The following is a 21680-nucleotide window of genomic DNA, read 5'->3' on the forward strand; positions in this document are numbered from 1 at the left end:
ACGTCCACGTAATAAACGCAAGAGAGGGGGTACGTGAAGCGGGTGGGAGCGACCTGGATTATTCGTAAAATCGGAGAGGCGATTTTCACCTTCCTGCAACTCTGCCGGGTCCCCCCACCCCCACCCCTCGGCCCCCACCCTCCGGGCTCTCTGGGAACCAAATACTCTCAGGCCCTGGCCTCCCCCCCTGGCGATTTAGTGGTGTTTGATCTCACCCTCTGCCGGCTTTTGTCTCCTCAAACTAAGGCATTACAATCTTTGCGGCCTGTCCTTTCCCGGGCCCCATCTGGCAGGATGAAACGGGGATGCCGCCGGGCCCCTACAGAAGCGATCACGCCTCTAAGCTCCGGACGGACCGTCGGCTCCCAGGCCTGTCCTCTGTGCCCCTTCCCCAGCTGGGCTCCTCACGGGAGCATCCCCGGGGTGGGCACACCTCGACCCCTTCCTCCCTCACCCCGCCCCAGGACCTGGGGGCAGGGGGCCGCCGGCCCCGGGAGTTCTGGGTCCTCGCGGCCGCGCGCCCCCCTCCGCGCCGCGCCGCCCCCCTTCCCGGCGCCCCCTCTCGGCAGCGCGCCCCCAGCGTTTCGGCGCGGGGCCTCCGCCCACCGGCTCCACGGCCCCGCTCTGCGAACGCGGGGTCTGCGCGGCCCGCGGCCCCCGGCGCCGTCTGCCAGCCCGCAGCCAAAATAAACCGCGCAAAGTCACTTCCTTCCCCCAGGGGGCCGCTTTCACAACGACGGCCCGCTCCGGTCGCGGCAGGAAGTGGCTTTTTCTGGGCCGGCACCGTCCAACCCCACTGGCCCGCCCGCGAAGAGCCAGATTCAGGACTGGAGGCGAGGCGCCCCAGTCACCTGCCCAGCAATGCCCACCGACGCATGAAAGCACGCCCCTACCAGTGCTGAGCCACGCTGGTTTATCTGCAGGAGGAAGTCGCGAACGGACGATTTCATTATATCGCTGACAGGAGAGCCGTCTGGGGCCCCAGGCACAGCGCCAGGTTGGGTATTCCATACCTGGTTGATGGAGGATGGATGGATGGCTGGAGAATTACTTTATTAGGAAATACGCAAATGTGGGGAGAGCAGCTTTTTAAAGTTTAGTTTTGACAAAGTGGCCTCAGGTGTGTGGGGGCGAGGAGTAACCTAAAGCTAAAACATTAGATGGCCCCTGGCTCATTGAAGAGTCAACGGAAGAATTTCCTTTGGGCCTTTCTGTATTTTCCAATTTTCCACACTGAAATAATTTTTTAAAATTAGATAGCCACTCACAAGATAGAAATGTGTAGAGAATTACACTGCATGTAATGGTTTGTTTGCTAGAAACTGAGGTTTCAAATATAAACATTCCATTCACTAGAAACATTTTGTGAACAATTTCTAGAGAAGTCTTTCAAATAACACTTTTAAAACCTGGTAGGGATTCCCACCCCGCTGCCCGAGAGGTCCTTATTGGCCTCCGTCTCTGGCCTCTCCACATGCTGGGCATTTGCCTGGCATAGTCTGGACTCACAATAAATGTTTGTCAAATGACAAAATGAACGCAGACTGTGGAAATCTTAGAATTCATCTTGTCAATCCTTTAGAATAATGAAATCAAACACATAGGGAGACCAGACTTGAAAATTCCCTGAGCAGACAAAACCAGTTTAGTCATAAAAGCAAAGCTTAATTTAGCTTAGTTTGCAACACAAGCAAATCTAACTTGAACTGGGTCAATACTTAACGTGTGCCTCTGAAAATTATAAGCGAAACTTAAATGGATCCCCAAAATTCATACGAGATAACCAGGAACCATTTCCCTTTCATTTAAGAAAATTCTAATATTAGGGGTGCCTGGGTGGCTCAGTCGGTTAAGCATGGGACTCTTGGTTGCAGCTCAGGTCATGATCTCACGGTTGGTGAGTTCGGTTTGGGAGTTCGAGCCCTGCATCGGGGCTCTGTGCTGACAGTGCAGAGCCTGCTTGGGATTCTCTCTCTCCCATTCTCTCTGCTCCTTCCCCACTTACTTTCTGTGTGTCTCTCAAAAATAAATAAATAAACTTAAAAAAAAAAGAAAGCTCTAATATTATAATTAATCGCTGTGAAGTATAAACAGCCACTGCCTCCACACTATCTAAGTGCTTCATAATAATATACCTCTGAGCCTCATTCCATGTTTTGGTTTGAGTCCTCCTGGTTTGCAATCTTTGGTGTGTGCACAAGAAACTTTTACTAATTATACTTCAGTGATTCATTCTTTTTTCTGAAACTTTGACAAGAATGTGGAAACAGAAACATGGAAAGCCTAAGTGACTTGTCCAAAGATCCTCATACAACTGGAACCATGATCTTTTCATTTGAAATACAATTTGTTAAAGTCCTAAATGGCACAATGCCAGTATTTGCTTAAATAGGTTGACCATATAATTTATTGTCTAATACTAAGAATAAAAAGGGGAGTTCATGATAATTACACATGTACCACAAGATTGAACCAGGGCTGTCCCAGGCAAACTAGGACATAACGTCACCCTGCACTTATGGAAAGAGACACAAATAATGAGATGTAAAAGTATTGAAATATAAAAGTTAATGTTTACTGTGGGCTTGGTAGGTATCAGGTGCCAGGTTTCAAGCCTTTTCTCGTTAATTCTCATAGCGGCCCTCAGAAGTAGGTAAAATTACCATCTCCCACCTGACAGATGAGGAACATAAGGTATTAAATGAGAGATTAAGACAGCTTGATAACAGCTTGATAAGGGGCAGAGCTCAGAGGGGAGTCCAAGAGGACCGGGTACAGAGCTGAGCACTGAACAACTTATTCCAGGTGCTTTAAATTGATAACCTACAGGTGGGTTATATTTGGTCATCACAGTGTGTGAAAGAAAAGTGAGGCAACATTTAAAACTGAAGAGATTTCAGAGGGTCCCCTGGCTGGCTCAGTAGGGCATGCAATTCTTGATCTAAGGGTTGTGAGTTCAAGCACCATATTGGGCATGGAGCCTACTTAAAGAGAGAGAGAGACAGAGACAGACAGACAGATTTTACATAATAATCTGGATTTCCAGTTTCCAGTGTATCCACAGGCAGCCAGTCCCGGTTCATGGGTGGAGCTGCCCACCTGGGAGGGCGCTCACTAGCTTGCCACAGTCCCCACCCACCCCTTTTGCAAACCCCCCAGCCCCCAACCCAACACTGAGGTAGAATGAAAGCAGCCACATAGTATCATGCTTGCACGACTGTTTTTATCAGAGAGGAGAAATGTTCTTCAGTATCCTGGTCTCTATTAAGAGTGACCAGAGGGGGCGCCTGGGTGGCTTGGTCAGTTAAGCTTCGACTTTGGCTAGGGTCATGATCTGGCCGTTCCTGGGTTTGAGCCCCGGGTTGGGCTGGGGCTCTGCACTGACAGTGTGGAACCTCCCTGGGATACTCTCTCTATCCCTCTCTCTCTGCCCCTCCCCAACTTGTACTTTCTCTATCTCTCAAAATAAATAAATAAACTTAAAAAAAAAAATGACCAGACAGCTATGCCTATTTCAAAACCAAAAATAAAAAGGGGGGGAGGGTCCTCTAAGTGAGGCTCTATTGCAAGCACAATGTCCCTGTGACATGTCGTATCCCTTTCGTAACACATTTCTGAATCGCAGCACAAGACTTTGAGAAATCATGACACATTTCATAATGACCCTTTTCCTCTGCTCTCTGGTAATTTCCTGACCTTCTGACGTGGCAGCAGCCAAAGATGACTTGTGTGGTTCTAGAAGCAAAGCGTGGCACTCTTCAGGATCTCCCTAACACGACATGCCGAAGATCAAATGTTTGCCGGCTTCTGGAATGACGGGCCGAGAGCACCTTGCCCACACCTTCTCCGGGAAGCACAGCGGTGGAGCAGTTAGGAGATGAGCTCTGCAATCTGTACCCACCCAGGTTCAAATCCCTGTGTGGGCCCTGGGGCTGGCTGCCTCACTTCTGCAAGCCTTGCTTTTGGAAGGACATTAATAAGGCCCGTCTCCTGGGTTTCTGGCAGGATTATGCAAGAAAATGCTTGAAGATGCTCTGTACCTGATAAGTCCTTGGTAAGTGGAAGGGCCATAACTATTTTTTGATATTTAAGCAAGAGCCTCTGCCTGGACTGCGGCTGTGAGCTCAGGAATCTGTGTTTTGCAGCAGAGAGCCTGGGAACCAGGCTTAGCAGATGCTGCTATCTGGATGAGAGGAAACGATAAGAGGAAGTAAGGCCAAGGACGAAAGTGTTTAAGCTGGTCTTCCACAGAATTAAAAGAAAAATAAATTCACAGTCCAGACGCAGGATCCTCCCCCCAATTCCCGTGGGTGCCTTGGCAACCACCATTTGTTTCTGGCCTCTCAACTTTCGGCCCCTCCCCAGGTGTGCCTGGAAGGGAGCTACAGGCGGAAGAGGCCGCAAAGTGTGTCAGGGCAAAGCGAGGGGGTCTCTGGGAGAGTTAGGGCGGCCTGGGGTGTACCCTGGTCCCTACCACATTCCGGTTCTGCAGAAATAAACTCCAAGGGCCATTGTAAAGGGAAAATGAGGTCACAAAATACGCAGCTGGAAGGGAGAGTGTGGAAGGGAGTGGGGTAGCGCCCACACCCCTCAGCCTGGCAGATGCTGGGACAGTGGGTGGACAGAGTCTGCAAGGGACCTTTCTCTGGGGCTCAAGCAGTCATGCGGCTGCGGGGCCCCGTTACCTACAAGAAGGAGGCTGGAAAGGAAATCTCAGATCTGGCTCAGGAGTTCAGGTTCTGATCCTGCCATTACAATCTCAATGACGTTAGGGGACTCGGTCTTCTTACCCGTAAACTGAATTATAAAATATTCTCCCTGACTCTTCACAGACTCCTCCTGGGGAGATCTACAGGGAGAGAAGTCTATGGAATACTGACACGATCCTTTTAGGGTGTGTCTCCCTCAGTGACCAGTTCCTGGAGAACAAGAGCTGTGTCTCATCCACGCGCCTCCCGAGTGCATGGCATACAGCAGGTGTTCCCTACGTGTGTGCTGAATTGAACAGGACCAGGGGAGGGAGAAGGCAAGCTGTGTCCTATGGGTAAGGGTTTAACATCCTCTAAATTATACCCTCTTAAAAACAGATCTCCATATGGACAATGAACAGAAGGGAATAAAGTGAAAACACAAAATTATTTGTTATGCCAGGAGGTTGGGATTACACATAACTTACGATTATATTGTTACAATGTTTCTAGAGCAAATAAAACTGAGGGAAGGAAGACACAGGGGATCTTATCACCTTTGAAGAAACCAAATATTTCTGTATATCCCACAGAACCTGCCTCAGTGTCCAATGTTTGTGAATGTAACTTGCTTTGCCCTGGACGGCAACAAAGGATCTCAACACCGCACTACGGCCACCACCATTGTGACATCACCCAGACCCACAGTAACACACTAGACCTGACCTACAAAGGAACGTCTGTGCCGGTCCCCTCATATTACTTCTCTTTCCCCAGCCTCCGATGCCTTTTCCTGATTTCTTTCGTACATTTTTTAGAACCATATAAAAAAAAAAGTACTGCTCCCACAACCATCACTCTCTGATATCAATTTAAAATCATGGTGTGGTGGGGCTCCTGGGTGGCTCAGTTGGCTGAATGGCCACTTCTTGATTTCGGCTCAGGACGTGATCCCAGGGTCATGGGATCGAGCCCTGAGTCCAGCTCCTCCAGGAGTGTGGCACCTGCTTGAGATTCTCTCTCTCTCTCTCTCTCTCTCTCTCTCTCTCTCTCACTGTCTCTTTCTCTCTCCCTCTGCTACCTTCCCTGCTCACGTGTGCTTTCTCTAAAATAAAAATTAAAAAAGAAAAAGAAAACAAGATGTATTTAAAAATAAATAAAAAATAAACAAAATCATGGTGTGGTTAAGAGCTCTCAGGCTCCAGATACAAGGCTGGGTTTGAATCCCTGCTCTCAAACTGGTTATTTGACCTCTTCATCCCTCAGTATTGTCATCTCTTCAGTGGAGAAAAGAGTCAGCCTGTGCCAGGAGCCGTGCTGGGTACTACCCACCAGGTAGTTGGCAGTACTGGTTGAGCCCACGGACAGAAAGGCCTCACCAACCTGCCCAGCAAAAAGTGAGCTTATAGAAGTAGCAGTAACCTCCATGGTAGTAGGAGGGTGACTTTCTTGGAGGAGAATTTGACAACATATATCAAAAGCCTTCAAAAGCACAAATGCAGGGCACCTGGCTGGCTCAGTCAGTGGGGCATGCGGCTCCTGATCTCAGGGTCATGAGTTCAAGTCCCATGTTGGGTGTAGACACTACTTAAATAAATAAATATTTTTAAAAACTAAAATAAAATAAAATATTAAAATAAAACAATCTCACTTCTATTTTCCTTAAAAATGTCTATGCTTACTTATTATTTTTGAGAGAGAGGGACAGAGCACAGGTGGGGGAGGAGCAGAGAGAGAGGGAGACACAGAATCTGAAGCAAGCTCCAGGCTCTGACCTGTCAGCATAGAGCCTGATGCGGGGCTCAACCCACAAACTGCGAGATCATGACCTGAGCTAAAGTTGGTTGCCCAACTGAGCCACCCAGGCACCCCTCTATTTTCTTTTAAATCAAGTAATGTCTGGAAAAACATTGGTACTTTCTTGTTCTTAAACTTGAGTGTCTAAATTGCCTGGGGAGCAATGTAGGTGCCCAGGCCTGGCAACAGACCTACTGAATTGGAACCACAGAGTAAAGGAATATCTGGATTGTAAACAAGATTCCCAGGCACCCCAGAGTTTCGGAACCACTGTATACACCTAAGTGTCAACAGTGGTTATCACTGACTTAAGAGATAGCTGGTGGGTTTTTTTCTCTTCCTTGCATTTTCTACAATGAACATATTTGCTAATTTTAAAAAGATAGAGAATGTGTGTGTGTGTGTGTGTGTGTGTGTGTGTGTGTGTGTCTGTCTGTCCTGTGTTTCAAATGTAACCCTAAGTGACCTCAACCTATATGTGCAGAGTTATACACTAAACTCAGTCCATCTGGAAAGGGAGATTACAGAAATAAACCAGAAGAGATGCTCCCCGGGAAAGTCTACAGATGGGGGAGACAAAACACCTAGTCCTTGTGCCAAGGAGCAGAGACTCGTAACAACAAAGAAGCTGGGTGAGTCCGGATGCATTAAACTGATGTCAGTCAAGCCACCTCCCCAGCCTGAGCCAGGATACCCATTATTTTGTAGATCCAATGTGCTAGGATGCATACCGAGTTATCCACAACAGCGAGATGAGAAATGACCCAAATGTCCAACAAGGGATAAGTTATGGTACAACCATACAATGGAATCCTACCCAACCAACAGAAGCATTGGGTAGAAATACATCAATAACGTATTGGCATACAAAAGAATGTTACAAAACAACATGAAGACATTTATGTCAACTTTCCTAAAAGAAGGGGGAGAGAGAAGGGAGGCAATTTGGAAGGATATTCTCCAAAATGTTAACAGTGGTTGTTTCTTAGTGATGAGATTTCAGGTAAATTTTCTTTTTTGGTAACTTGTTCCTATTTGATTTTTTTAATGCTGTAAGTAAGTGCAATTTTTTACAATCTCGGAAATGTATTCTTTTTTTATTAGAAAGAGAAAGCACGAGTGGGGGAGGAGTCAGAGAGAGAGAGAGAGAGAGAGAGAGAGAGAGAGAGAGAGAGAAAATCCTAAGCAGACTCCACACTCAGCACAGAGCCCCATGCAGGGCTCGATCCCTCTACCCCAGGATCATGACATGAGCCGAAACTGAGTCAGACGCTCAACTGACTAAACCACCCAGGCACCCCAAAATGTATTTTTTTAATGTTTATTTATTTTTGAGAGAGAAAGACACAGAGCATGAGTGGGGGAGGAGCAGAGAGAGAGGGAGCCACAGAATCTGGAACAGGCTCCAGGCTCTGAGCTGTCAGCACAGAGCCCGACATGGGGCTCGAACTCACAGACCACAAGATCATGACCTGAGCCGAAGTCAGATGCTTAACCGCTTAACCGACTGAGCCACCCAGATGTCCCTACGATGTATTTTTTGAAGTAATCTCTACACCCAAAATGGGCTCAAACTCATGACCCCAGATCAAGAGTCACATGCTGTGTGACTGAGCCAGCCAGGTGCCACCCAAATAAAAAATTTAACTTAAGAACAAACTGGAAAATACTTGTAACAAATGCAGCAAGAAGCTTATGTAAGTCAATGAGAAAAACACAGACACCTGCATAATTTTAAGCCGCTTAGATCTGAAGAGAGAAGATGATCGAGGATAGGAACACAGTTCACAAAGAAAAAATGCTCATGTCTAATTAGGCCACGGAACATCTTTACAAGCACTTGGAATACTAATAATACTAGTAATGCTCTTATTTGCTGGATCTGAGCACTGGCTTCATGGGTGTGCTGTTTGTGAAAACTCATTGAACTGAACATTTATATGTTCACTTTCCTATATTTATATTATACTTCAAGAATTAAAACTTTTAAAACCAAGGGATTGATAAACACAAAGTTCAGGGCAGAGTTGGGTTGGGGGGAATGAAAAGGAAGACAGATGAGAAGCACATAGCTAGACAGAAGTATTGGAATGTCCTCTGTCTTGGATTAGGTGGTGGGTTCCCAAACGTTCATTATATATTAATCAATACTTATTTGTAAAATAAAAGAAGACCATGGAAGGAACCAAACAGGCCAGCATTACATCCCTGGCTCTGCCACTCACCAGCTATGTAATCCTGGCTCTGAGTGTTTCTGGCTCAATTTCCTCATCTGTGAAAGGGAGGCATAGGAGGCTTAAAATATTGTATACGTGGAATTGCTTAACACTGACTCTGGCCGACTTGATGCGCTCAGTAAATATTCGTGTAGCCTCCATTTCCCATTTGTTGCACAAACAGTGTTATACAGAAACGTATACAATTTTAAAAAGCACAAAGCCTTCCAAAAGCCTGTCCCCTTAACTGGCGCCCTTCTGATGTGCTCTCCAGTATGGGACGTACGTAGTGCTACTGAGTGCTTCTAGAGTGCTGTGTCCTGCTGTTGTCTAAGTACAAACTTGCACTTCAGCGTCGTGGGTCCTCTCCCCTAGCCCCCTTTCCGTAGGCACTCGACGGCTAAGTACAAGGTAGAGAGGGGCAGCCTCGCGTTTGGAGGGGCTTTCCAAACAGGCTCTTCCTGTTAAGGGGAAGAGCGTGGAGGTGGGTCCCCACAGCCGCTCCGCGACCCTGCGCTCGCCCCGGGAACCTGCCTGCGTTTTCGGAAAACCCGCCCCGAAGGCTGAGCCCCGGGTGGAGAGGCCCTACTCCGATTCGGCACTTAAAAAAACGACGGGAGAGGAGGGTGGGTAACAGCGGGGGGAAAACCGCAGCCAAAGTCTCGGCAGGTCAGCGTTTCAGGCCCCAGGGCCGCCCACCCCGCTCCCTAGCATCCCTCCCGCCTCCCGGGGCCAGGCCGCTGTCGCCTGGCCGAACCGCAGCCCAAGACAGATACCTTGGCGTCCGGGCCGCCCAAGAAAGGCCCGCCCTTCCAGCGCGCCCCTGATTGGCTCTGCCGAGTCACGTGCTCCGGGCTCCGACCAGTTACGCGGTGGGAGTCAGGGGAGTGCTGCTGGCGTCACGTGGTTGGACGAGGAGAAAGTTGCCCCCTGCCTCCCAATCGCCAAACACGCAGACGTGTTCAAACAAAAAAAAGGCCTTATCTATAATCACCCTTGTTGGATAATACGTAACACAATATGGTATAGAACAGTAGAATGTGACCTATAACCTCTGCTAAATTTTGGTATGACTTTTCTACCAATTTTATCTATAGACTCAAAATACACTATATACTCATGTGTATGCACATAATATGCATATATGTGTACAGTGTGTGTATATATATATACACATTATATATGCAGACACATCACACACCTACACAGACGTTTTTGAATCTTGTTTTTGTCCTTAACATCTCAGCAAAAGGATTTTTCTGTCTCTAAAAACTTTTGTAAAAACCATTTTCATGGCTATGCTATTCCATGAGGCGCTGTATACTACCTTTCATTTATTCACTATTAATAGTCTTCAATTTATAGATTTTCATAATTATAATGTTATATTGAACATATTGTTACATCAATCTTTGTTGGCACTATCGTCAGGGGTGAAAATGGTACCTTGTTTGCTAGTAATTTTAAACATTTTCCATAGGCTTATTAGATACTGCTACTCGTCTTCTTTGCAAAACTCTGTTCACAGCCTTTGCTGTCTTACCTATTCTGATTTTAGATGCCTTAGAACTACCGGGGAGGGGCACCTAGATGGCTCAGTCAGTTAATCGCCAGACTCTTGATTTCTGCTCAGGTCATGATCTCACCATTTGTGAGATCGAGCCCTGCGTTGGGCTCTTCACAGAGCGTGAAGCCAGCTGGGATTCTCTCTCCCTCTGCCTCTCTTCCCCTCTCACTCTCTCGCTCCTGAAATAAATAAACTTAAAAAAAAAAAAAACCTACTGGAGATTCCTGTGTTTTTCCCTATTGGCCTCTATGAGCTTCTTGCCAAAGACATAATAGATCTCTCTTCCCTGTGTGTTGTTCTTTTTAAATTTTATTTAAGACTCTGGTCACAACTGCTTTCACTAATGGTAACCACTCTCCTGATTTCAAACAGCATAGATTAATTTTGCCTCTTGTATTTTATATTAGTGGGATCATGAGCTCCCTTGGGTCTTGCTCAGTGTTTGTGAACTTCATCCACACTGTTGCACGGAGTTGCAGATTGTTCCTTCTCATTGCTCTATACTATGCCCTTGTGTGGGGCTACTATAATGTATCCCTTCTACTGTTGATGGGCATTTGGGTAGTTTTTAGTTGGGGCTGGATTTCAGTTTGAGGCTATTATGAATAGTGCTGCTATTAATAACTTTGCTTTTTTAGCTGTTCCTTTCCTTGTTTTAGTTGAAGCTCCTTGGATTATCTACTAAACACAAAGGGGAAAACGTAACTTTTTAGTGGAGAAACCTGGTAAACAACATGAACCAAGCAACCAAAGTTAGCATTACCAACAGAGGAACAAACATACTTAATGTGACACAATGGAAAGGACACAACATCTCCCATGTAGTTTTCTTTCCAAAAATGTTTAACATGAATGTAATGAGTGAACATCAGACAAATATAGACTGTGGAGATTCTACAAAACAACTGGCCTGAAGTCATTAAAAAAATGCAATGCTTATAAGACAAAAAGACCAAGCAACTATTCTAGAATAAAAGAGATTGAGGAGACGTGACAACAAGTTGGATCCTGGACTTTAAAAAAAACAGCTGTAAAGGGTATTCTTGGGACAACTAGAGAAATCCAAACAAGGACTGCATGTAAGAAAAAAAAAAAAGGTTGTATATTTCTTGAATGTGATTATGGTATTATAGTTATAAAGGATAACGTCTATGTTTTGAGTTGATGGTGAAGTATTTAGGTGTGAAATGTCATGCCTACAACTGTCTCAAAGCTTCACCAGACAGACAGACACACACACACACACACACACACACACACACACACAGAGTGAGCTAAAGCAAATGTGATTAAACGTTAACAGTTGGTGCTTCTAGGTAAAGAGTATATGGGTGTTCACTATTTTCTCAGCTTTTCCAATGGCTTGAGGAAGTATAATATCAAAGTAGTACTCTGGGATTTTTTACCCCACTCGACATTCTGTCTCCAAGATTCACCCATGATGATGCATGTCGCTGAGGTTCACTACTTTCACTGCTGCATTATATTTCATTGTGTGTCTATACTCTGTAATTTATCCACATTTCTTTCAATGTACATTTGTTTGTTTGGCTATTATAAAGTGCTTCCAGGCTCTTCTAAACCAGCATTGCTCTTCTAGCCTCAGATCCTTCAGAAATGAGGTTAAGCATCTTTGGGGTTATACCAGAAAATCCTTTCTTGGGGGCCATGACTGACTGCAAGGCTGTTTCCAGTTGAATTCCTATTTGCCCAGGCTGGTCTCACTCAGGGCTTCTCTCCTCTCAGACAGGTTCCCAACCCCATGTCTGAGATTGCAGAGATGTCTATGGCTCCCATCTTTCTTCTTTTTTTAAAGTTTATTTATTTATTTTGAGAGAGAGAGCGAGAGAGAGAGAGAGAGAGAGAGCGCACATGGGGGAAGGGCAGAGAGAGAGGGAAAGAGAGAGAATCCCCAGCAGGCTCAGAGCTGTCCGTGCAGAGCCTGACGTGGGGCTCAAACTCACAAACTGCAAGACCATGGCCTGAGCCAAAATCAAGAGTCAGACGCTTAACTAATTGAGCCACCCCTGGGGGTCCTCCTGGCACATTGTCAGCACTCAGGAAAACAAAACCAAAAGTTAAGTGAATAAACGAAAAATGAAGGTCCATGATAAGGCATGCGTCTCCACTTGTTACTAGCATGTGCATAGTATTTTGTAAGATTGCCTTGTGGTCATGAGAACTTGCCTTCTTAGACATATCTGCATGCACTGACGTTAGTTGTGTATTTGCCATTTAGAGCTACATAAATTGTCCATTGTGTTAAGACATCTTAGGTGCTTATCCATTATCTTACCATCTGGCATTTAAACGGTTTCCAGTTTGTTTTGCTACTATAAATAGCACTACTATGAGCATTTTTTTTTCTTTGGGATTAATGCCTTATAAATTCCCCAAAGTGGAATAATGAGGTCAAAGGATATGGAGTCTTACATAACTAGTTTCTTACATATTGTCTGAAAGACTGAACTCTGAAAAACCGAACCAATTTATAGTGCCCTAAGTCATACAGATTGGTGTCTTCATAGCTGTCAAGTTTAGGTATTCTGTTTTTGCTAGTTTAATTACATATTTAAAGAAAGTTAATTTCTTTAATTGCTAGCGATCTTTTCACTTTCCGTGTGACAACAGGCCCTATAAATTCCCTTAAGTGTGATCAGCTATAGATTGAAATTAAAACTGTAATAATTATAATCTACTTGTCCAATAATATTTAAAAGTAAAGATTCTTTCCCCCACTAATGTGTTGTTTCTGGTGTTTCTCCCATTAAGTTCTTATAACAAGTTTAAGTCTACTTCTGGAATTTATTCCAGTCCATTGGATTCTTTTCTGTTTAATTCCATGCCATATGTTTTTCATGACTGTGACGTCATCTAAAACTCTAGAAGCATAGCTCTCCTTATTGCCTTTCCATTACAAAAAAAAATTCTCATCATAAGAAAAAAAATTTTGTAGCCATGTGAGGCAATGGATGGGGCAATCATTTCACAACATATATGTGTGTCAAATCATTATGCTGCACACCTTAAACCAATACAATGTTACAGGTCAATTATACCTCAGTAAAACCGGTGACGGGAGGTTCTTTGAACACTGGTCTGCTCTTTTCTTTCTTTCCTTTTTTTGTTTCAGTAACTACTTACTAAATGCCACTGTGTCCAAGGCACTGTGCAGGGCCAGTGTGGGGCCATAAATGCCTGTCCCGGAGTCCAGGAAGGGAAGGAGTGGCTCCACCAGGCAGGTGGCAGTGATGAAACATGAGAGGAGTTCTAGAAAGAAAGGCTTCTTCCAGCTGAGGGCAACTTGAGGCCTCAGGTATGAGCCGGGACTCGGACCTGTGGAAGCAGGCACTCCAGGCTGGGAGAAAAGCCTGAGCAGAGGCTGTGCTGGGCAGAACCAGGGCCATCTCTGCACGACAGCAAGTAGGTCGGTTTGATTTGTGCCAGGGGTTGAAGAGAAAGGGTAGAACCTGAACTCAGCAGGCCCTCAAATTCCCAATTCTGAAAGTTCAGACCTTGTTCTGTTGAGGATTAAATCTGCCTTTTAGGAACAAATGTGGCAGCAATGCTGGGCTCTGCACTGAGGATGGAGGGGAAGACAGGAGGCAGAGACCACGGATGCAAACTGAGTGACAAAGGCCAGAGGAGGAGAGGATTTTCAAAAAGTGTCCATCCGTAGGAAAGGAGTTTCTTTGTACACCCCTTCACCAGAATCCTGGGCACTATTAAGGATGTGGCAGTGGGGCGCCCGGGGTGGGGGGGGGCAGGGTCAGTCGGTGGGGCATCCAACTCTGGCTCAGGTCATGATCTCGTGGTTTGTGGGTTTGTGCCCCGCATCAGGCTCTGTGCTGACAGCTCAGAACCTAGAGCCTGCTTCGGATTCTGGGTCTCCGTCTCTCTCTCTGCCCCTCCCCCACTCGCGTTCTGTCTCTCTTAAAAATAAACATTAAAAAAAAATTAAAAAAAAAAAAGGATGCGGCAGCTCTCTAGCCTGTCATGGAAAGACCCACAAGAATATTATAAAATAAAAATTACTTTGTCACATCATAGAGTATAAAATGAGGCCCCAACTGTCTAAAAGGAGTATTTATGTGTGTGTGTGCATATGCATAAAAACCGGAAGATGACCCCATGACAGGGGTTACTGTAAGCTGTGGGCTGAGGGGAGGGAGGACCCCAAACTGTTTATGTTTCACTTCCGTATGGTCTGTTTTCCACCAAGCATGCATTCTCTAAACCGAGAGTATCAACAGCACCCCCACGCTGCAAGGTGAGGCCTGAGGAGGGTCACTGAAATTAATAATCCGGAAGCCTAGTTACCATGACCATCGAGACGCAGCACGCTACAGTGGCCGGGGGTCAGGAAGCAGCTCCATTTGCCGGGGACTGTCTGGGTTTTCACACTGAAAGTCCAGTCTAGGAAACTCCTCAGTTCCTACGTGAAGGTCAGCTGGAGAAGCTTCATGAAGAAGGGAAGTGAAGAGGGAAGGTGGGGGATTGAAGGGTTTTAGGAGCAAGAACAACTGAGGATAGGATTTTTTTTTTCCTTTCGGATTTAAATTGAGGTTCAGAAAAAATATGGTTACTTTCAGGCACTCAGAGTAGCTGGCGAAGTGTCACTGAGATGTAACGGGTTTAGACCGGCTTTGATCTCAAAACAAAAGTGCTATAGTTAGGATCTCATCTGTTGAGGACTGTGTTTTTTCACATTGAAGTCCCTTGGTATTCATGTTCTCCCTTCCTAATAATAATGAAAATAGCAATAATTTAATACGGTTTGCTAGGAAATTGACTCTGTACCAGGCATGCATCTCATACCCATATTATCTCATCTCTGTGTAATATGATACCCCTAAGGAGGGGGTTTTGTTTTATTTCTCCCCTTTTACAAATGAAGAAACTCACACAGTTGGTGAGCGGCCTTACCTCAGTCCTGATTTACATTTCTGGAGGACTGAGGGGAGGTGGGACATTCCTGGCCACACCTTGCTTCTGCCTCAGTCTACACTTGGGCCGGGTGGGGGGAACCACATCAGCTTCCCCTTCCAGACACTCTCGGGAGGGTGCCAGGAACAGATGGGAATCTGGCTTCCTGTTTTTACCTGTAGGAAGCTCAGGACAAAAGTGTGTCACTGTGTCATCCCAGAGGTGACCCAGAGAAAGAGATACAGAGAGGGCCCCCCACCCCATGCTGGGGTTTAGCCCCACGTGCAGTGTCTGGATGCTGGTCTCCCCTTAGCCCAGGTGAGCCCGAGGCAGTGACCAAGACTCCTTTGTGTCTTTCCCAGCATCCTGAGCCCTTTTTTTTGCTTATTTATTTTTGAGACGCAGAGCATGGGCAGGGGCGGGGGGGGGGGGGCGGGGGGGGGCGAGGAGCAGAGAGAGGGAGACACAGAATCCGAAGCAGGCTCCGGGCTCTGAGCTGTCAGCACAGACCCTGACGTGGGGCTCGAACTCACGAACTGTGAGACCAACACCTGAGCTGAAGTCGCATGCTCAACCGACTAAGCCACCCAGGCGCCCCTAGGTTCCTGAGTCTCGAAAGGCAGAGTGTGGCAGGAGCCAGGGAGGAAGAAGGGAAGGGCATCCCGGGGCAGAGGAAGGTTCAGGGGAGATGGAGCAGACCGTGCTAAGGACAGGGGGAAGGTGTGGGGGCCGGGGGACCTGGGAAGAGGCTATGGTCTCCTAGCCATCATCTAGCAACACAACCAGAGTTGTGGGGGCAGAATGCACAGTCAGAGGAACCGAAGTGGGGAAGGGCAGGGCTGAGGTGAAGCAGAGAAGCAGCCCCCCCATCCCCCCACCCTGCGGCCAAGCAGGATGTGAGGGGTCTGCACAGCCAAGGGGAGAGGAGGGGGAAGGGCAGGAACCCCCCTGGCGTTGCCCATCAGGCCACGTGTGAAGCTTGGGAGCCGACTCAATCTGTCCCCTAAGTGGCTGGAGCTGGCTGATGCCGGCAGGTCCCCAGGGTCACAGATGCCACTGTGTGGCCTTCACCCAGCCTGCCTGTTTACTGACACCACTGAGGAGTGAGGAGTAATGGGGATCTGCAGTGCCCAGGGTGAGATCCAAGAGCTGCATCACCACTGCCATGGCCCACCCCACCCAGATTTATAGGATCCAGTCATGGGAAGCGGCCCCTCCCATCTCATGAAGGAGCAAACAGGAAGGGACTCTTCCTGTCAGCAGTGCCCAGGCCCTCCAAGTCCAGGGACCCCCACCAGAGGGGTAGGCGGAGGTGGGCTCAAAAGAACCGGCCACAGCCATCCCTGCTCTCAGCGCAGCCCCACGATCCTCAGACCAAATGAATGAGCCTATGAATCCCTAACCTTTGGGAAGCTGGGGTGCAGGGCGGGGGGAGGAGGGCTGGCTCCTCCTCCATCAGACCCCTTCGGTCACTCGCTTACGGAGGCCTCCTCAGAGGGGGCATCTCAGATATCCTGAGGACGCTGAGCAGGTCTCAGTCCCTGTGTCTTGGGCCCAGTGGGACTGGGGGAGAGACAAGCCCCCTGACACAGCCAAGGTATAAATAAACACAGGGTTGCCCGCTCTACCGTCTTCCTAGGGTTCCTCTCAGGACAGACTCATCGAGAGGATGTTCTAGAAGGCTTAGAGCTAGTGGGGAAAAACCCACCCAGCAGAATTTTCCAGCCTTTCCTAACACATACCACGTAATTCGGAGACGCAGCATGTTCTGGTACTGAAGTGTTCAGGCTCAGCAGCCACACCTGAGTTCGCATCTTGCTTTTGCCACCTTCTAGCGATGTGGCGGTGTGCTCTCGAGCACATGACTTAACATCTCGCATCTGCTGACTGCCGGTGGTGGTGACGCCCTCCCAGGGTTGTGAGATACAAGAGCTGTTGCCTATAAAGCCCTGGGCGAGGCGCCCGGCCCATGAATAATGGTAGCCATCGCTGTTATCACCTCATCCCTCCGCAGGGTGCAACAGGGCTTAAATTAGCAGTGAATCCAAACGAATACTCTTCTGAGAATTTCATGGCACTTCTGAAATCATCTCATCGGCCCAAATCCCTGCACCATGCAAGCATCAGAAAGGGAAGATTTCTCTAATGTGCACTGATGGGGACAAAGACCTGGGCTTCCTCCTCCCCTTCCTGCCTGCGCCCTCGCCTTGTCCAGGTGAGCCTGAGGCGGAGGGCCAGCTCCCCAGCATCAACTGCGGCTCAAGCCAGGCGCCACCCTAACCCTGGCAGCCCACAGAAGGCAAGCGGGGTGGAGCAGGGAAGACTGGGTCTTGGGGGGCTGGCGGGTAATAAGGAGGCTCTGAACTCTGTGACTCACCAGGAGCGGTGCAAGCTATTTGTCTGGCTGACGGGCAGCAGCAGGGATACCTGCCTGCCTCTCAGAAGGAACGTCTCCCTCCCTGTTCTCTAGACAGTGGTCTGTCCCCACAGGAAGACCTCCCAAGGTCTCTTCACCCTTCAACCTGGGTACCTGATCCCCGGGACCCCAGCAACCCTCTTTCCAATCCGCATCCCGTTCCTCCTCTGCTCAGAAACCCCAGGGGGTCCCTGGGATTCCCCACCCCCACCAGCAAGTGGTTCCCCCATTTTAGCCTCCCAGCCACCTGGCCGGCTTCCCCTTTCAAGCCTCTCCTCCACCCAACTCACCAACTCTACACCCCAGCCTAGCAAGCTTCCACATCATTCCCAGACAGCTAGCCCACCTTCCGGGTCTCCCTCTCGGCTCCCCTCCCTGCCGCTGCAAAGCCTGGTCCCACAGAGAGCCCTGGGGACCCTTTGCCCCACTCAGTTTCTCCCGCCTCCAACAAAACTTGCTCTGAGGATACGTCTTACACTCTTCTGTACCTTCCACCACCACCCCCCCGCCCCAAGTATCTGGTTCAGCCTTGAGCAGTGAATGCTACCAAAAAAAAAAAAAAAAAAAAACCCGCACCAACCCTGCAATTAACAAAGAGGTCTTCCAGCCACACTGTGTGGGGCACTCCACGGAGCTGGAGAAGAGACGGGTTCTGCCATCACATACCCACAAAGGCACTGCCAAACTGCTGCCTCGCTGCCCCCAAGGGGCGCTGTGGTGCCCCATACTCTTACCCCACAGGGCTCCCCTGCTGGTGGTCAGACAGCCACTCGCAGACAACCCCCACCCCCCAGGGTTAAGTTCCGCCCCAGCACACTGGCCTGCCAAGCCCAATCCATCCCCCCCCCCAAACATTTCCTGGACCATTAGGATCCTGATGGCGGTAAACTGTTCCCACCCGTGGCTACCAAATTCATCAGGTACAGGGGCATGAGGAAGGACTGCGGCCTAGAGGAGCAGCATTCCGGCCGAGGGAACAATGATGTGCAGGGATAGCACTGGTAACAACTTCTCCTTCCCGTCACTCCACTGCCGCTGTGGGGACCCGTCCCCCCACCGCCACCTCCCTGCCCACACCTAAGCTTCGTGCGGGGGTGTTTAATGCGATGCCACTGGGAAGGGGCCCCTCTGAGGCTGTGGGGGCTACACGTCCTGAGACGCAGTCCGAGGGAGGGCAAGAAGAGGGGGGATGGCAGAGGGGACCCTCTCCCCCTCCCTGATGGGGCCTCTCCCCAGGCATTTCCAGCTCCCTCTGTCAAAAGCTCCATGAGGGAAAAGGCCGAGTCAGCATCTAGGCCACCACTCTCCCAGGGCCTGACTTTCAAATGTGCTCTTGGGCTGTTGGAAGGGCCATCCTCCTCCACCCCTCCCACCCTGCCTCTTCGGGGATCCTTCACAGAGGAGCAAGACACAGGCAGGAGGGCAGGGAGGCAGGGGACAGCGGGGGGTAGGGAGATGCTGCCTGGTTTGCGTCTAACATTCAATTCCAGGTGGGTGTGGAGTTCAGTGGTGGGGGGTGGGGTGTCTACATGGCGTGAATGTGGGTCACTCCAAACCCCATCGCTCCCATCCACACAATCCGGACAGCACAATCGGGCAAATACGGGTCTTGGTCCTCTACGTCACACTGCCCAGGCCAAGCAAGCAAGCAAGCATAGGCCATGGCTAGAGAACCCAGATCCTCCGGGGGGCTGTTTGGGTTTTGCGCAAAACTGCAAACACTGCACTACTGTCCCCTTCCACTGACCCCCATCCGCAAATTAAACATAAAGCAAGATGAAGCTGGGCCCAGCACTGGGGCTGTAGTAACTAACACTCCCGGGAGGTTCCAGCTTTGACTCCTGCACCGCCCCCCCCCACCTCCGGAAGTAGATCTTTCCCTTTAGTTCTCAGATTCTTGGTGAGGGGTCTGTCTGTCCCCACACGTCACTGTCACCCTTTGAAAGAGCAGCAGAAAGAAAAGGCACAAGTTCGGTTTTTTGTTTTGTTGGTTGGTTGGATTTTTGCATCTTTAGCAGCTTTTTTGGGGCCCAAGGTCTGTCTACTCTGGAGGGGTGCCAGTTTGGTCAGAGCCACCCACACACCACCACACACACACACACACACACACACACACACACACAGTGCCCAGCTTGTCGCTGCATCCTGGGGGCACAAAAGTGCCCCCACAGTGTTTCCTTCAAACAGTGAGGTTGCCACATGCCACAAGCTGTCCTTGAAAAACAAGTGTGGAAAAGAAAATATAAACGCCCCCGAGATGCCAGGAAGGGCAAAGGAGCCCTTACGAATAATTCGAAAACAATAATAACGTATGGGTCTTGGGGCAAAGCAAGGAGACTGGCCTGGAGGGAGCCTCTGGTTTCCCCGGACGCGCCCTGCAGGTCTCGGGGCCCAGGGCAGGGCCGGCGCCGGGTGGTCCGGGAGGGCGGGCGCGGGGGTCCTCCCGGAGCCCGCCCTCTTCCTCCGAGGCAGCTCGAGACCCCCGAGCTCCCCTCCCCCGCCGCCTGCCACATCTGGTTCCACTCAGGTCCTCCCCCACCTCCCGGCGTGCTCCTCCTCCCCTCTCCTCCCCACCCCGCTTTCAGAAAAGCGGAGACGATTTTTAAAAACCCAGTCACACACACACACACACACACACACACACACACACGCACGCACACGCACACACGAACACGCACACGCGCTTCTGGGAGAAAAAAAAAAAAGGAGGGAAAAGTCGAGAGCGGCCCGCTCCCCGGCGCCCCCCCCTCCCCCGGCCCGGCCCCCAAAGTTGGCCAAGTTGGCAGCGCCTTACCCTGGAGGGCGGCGGCGGCGGCGTCCCCGGGGGCGCCGGGGTGGCCGAGGTGCAGACCCCCGAAGAGCAGGACGCAGCGCAGCAGGTGACGAGACCAGGGCGCGGGGCCCGGCCGGCGGGGCCCCATGCCCGCGGCGCTGGGGGACGCGGGGACCGAGGGCGCACGGGCGCGGCGCGCGGTGGCAGCGCGGGCGCTGGGCTGTGACGACCGCCCGCGAGGGGCTCGCGTCTTCCTCGGGTCGGGACGAAGTGATGCCTCTCGGGGAGAAGAGGGGAGGAGGAGGGAAGGAGGCTGGCCCGGAGCGGGGGTGGGGGGGGCGGGGAGGGAGGGCGGAGGGAGGAGCGCAGAACCCGGAGGAGGGTTTGAGGGGTAGAGGGGAAGGGAAGCGGGCAGCGTGGGATGGGAAGGGGAGGAGGCGCCGGCGGGCGCGGGGCCGGGGCCCGGGCCGCAGAGAGAGCGCCAAGGGGGAAAGAAAGGGGAAGCGGAGAGGAGGATCCGCGGGGTCGAGGAGGACCCCGGCGGGCGCTCTTTCTCTCGTCCTCCGTCGCCCTCCCTCTCCCCGCCTCGCCTTCCCTCTCTTCTCAGTCCGGGCTTGGAGCCCCAGACGCTGCGTCACAGCTCCCCGGCTGGCGCGGGAGGGGAAGCGACTGCAAAAGTTTCCGCAAACTTCACGGCGTGGCGGGACCTGGGCTGCGAGGCTCGGTGGGGCGGGGGCGCGCGGCCGACCCAGGCGGCCAGAGCCCGGCCGCGGGCGCCCCCTCTATCCCGCCTTTCTGCGGACGTCTGCTCTGGCGAGCATCCGCTACCTCCACGCCTAGGAGGACCCTTGGTCGGGTCTGGGGGGAAAGGGGCGGAGCCCAGGGCTCGGCCACCAGGGCGAAGATTGGGGGAGGGGGAGGCAGGGCCCCCGGCCGTGTGCGGAGCGCAAACACTTGCACGTCGTTTTAGCATTTGCGCGACCCCTGGGTCAGCGTCCTTGGCGCAAAGGGGTGCAGTGCTTTTGCTAGTTGGGGTTGCATCCAGAAACCCAGAGAAAAATCTGTCCACTGAAGACAGACGTCCTCACTCTTACCAGCAACCATACTGCTGGCCGGTCGCAGAGGGCCGAATGGAAATTTCATAAAAGGAAAGACAATCCACAGTTATTCCGTATTATGCAACAGGTCACCGCAGTGCAGAGCACTGGATTGGGAGTCAGGATGTTGGAGTCTAGCCCCAGCTCTACCTCTGATTCCCTGAGCAACTCTGGAAAGTCGTTTGGGATCTCTGGGCTCA

General features: G+C 50.2%; 1 protein-coding gene and 1 long non-coding RNA gene across 5 annotated transcripts in view; one reads left to right on the top strand and one right to left on the bottom strand.

Moving 5' to 3' along the window:
- MRC2 (mannose receptor C type 2) overlaps window positions 1–20765 on the bottom strand; it is a 51669-nt gene extending 30904 nt beyond the window's left edge. For 2 of the 4 annotated variants that reach the window (XR_006962423.1, XM_047081657.1), the window contains exon 1: window positions 20405–20765. Coding sequence is in view for 3 of the 4 variants with exons in the window: in XM_047081657.1 (XP_046937613.1) it covers window positions 20405–20531 (127 nt within the window). In the remaining variant the exon portion in view is untranslated. The remainder of the gene's footprint in view (window positions 1–20404) is intronic. The other 2 variants (XM_047081656.1, XM_047081654.1) reach the window with 1 other exon arrangement.
- Window positions 3707–5640, top strand: LOC124513552 (uncharacterized). The gene is made up of 3 exons (XR_006962424.1): window positions 3707–4054; window positions 4833–5044; window positions 5282–5640. It is a non-coding gene; the product is annotated as an uncharacterized LOC124513552 (long non-coding RNA).
- Window positions 20766–21680: the final 915 nt, after the last annotated feature.

The sequence above is a fragment of the Lynx rufus genome, unplaced genomic scaffold, assembly GCF_022079265.1.
Source record: "Lynx rufus isolate CCGP_SWC_20201006 ecotype Redwood Valley unplaced genomic scaffold, mLynRuf1.p SCAF_18, whole genome shotgun sequence".
In the NCBI taxonomy this organism is placed as follows: Eukaryota; Metazoa; Chordata; class Mammalia; order Carnivora; family Felidae; genus Lynx; species Lynx rufus.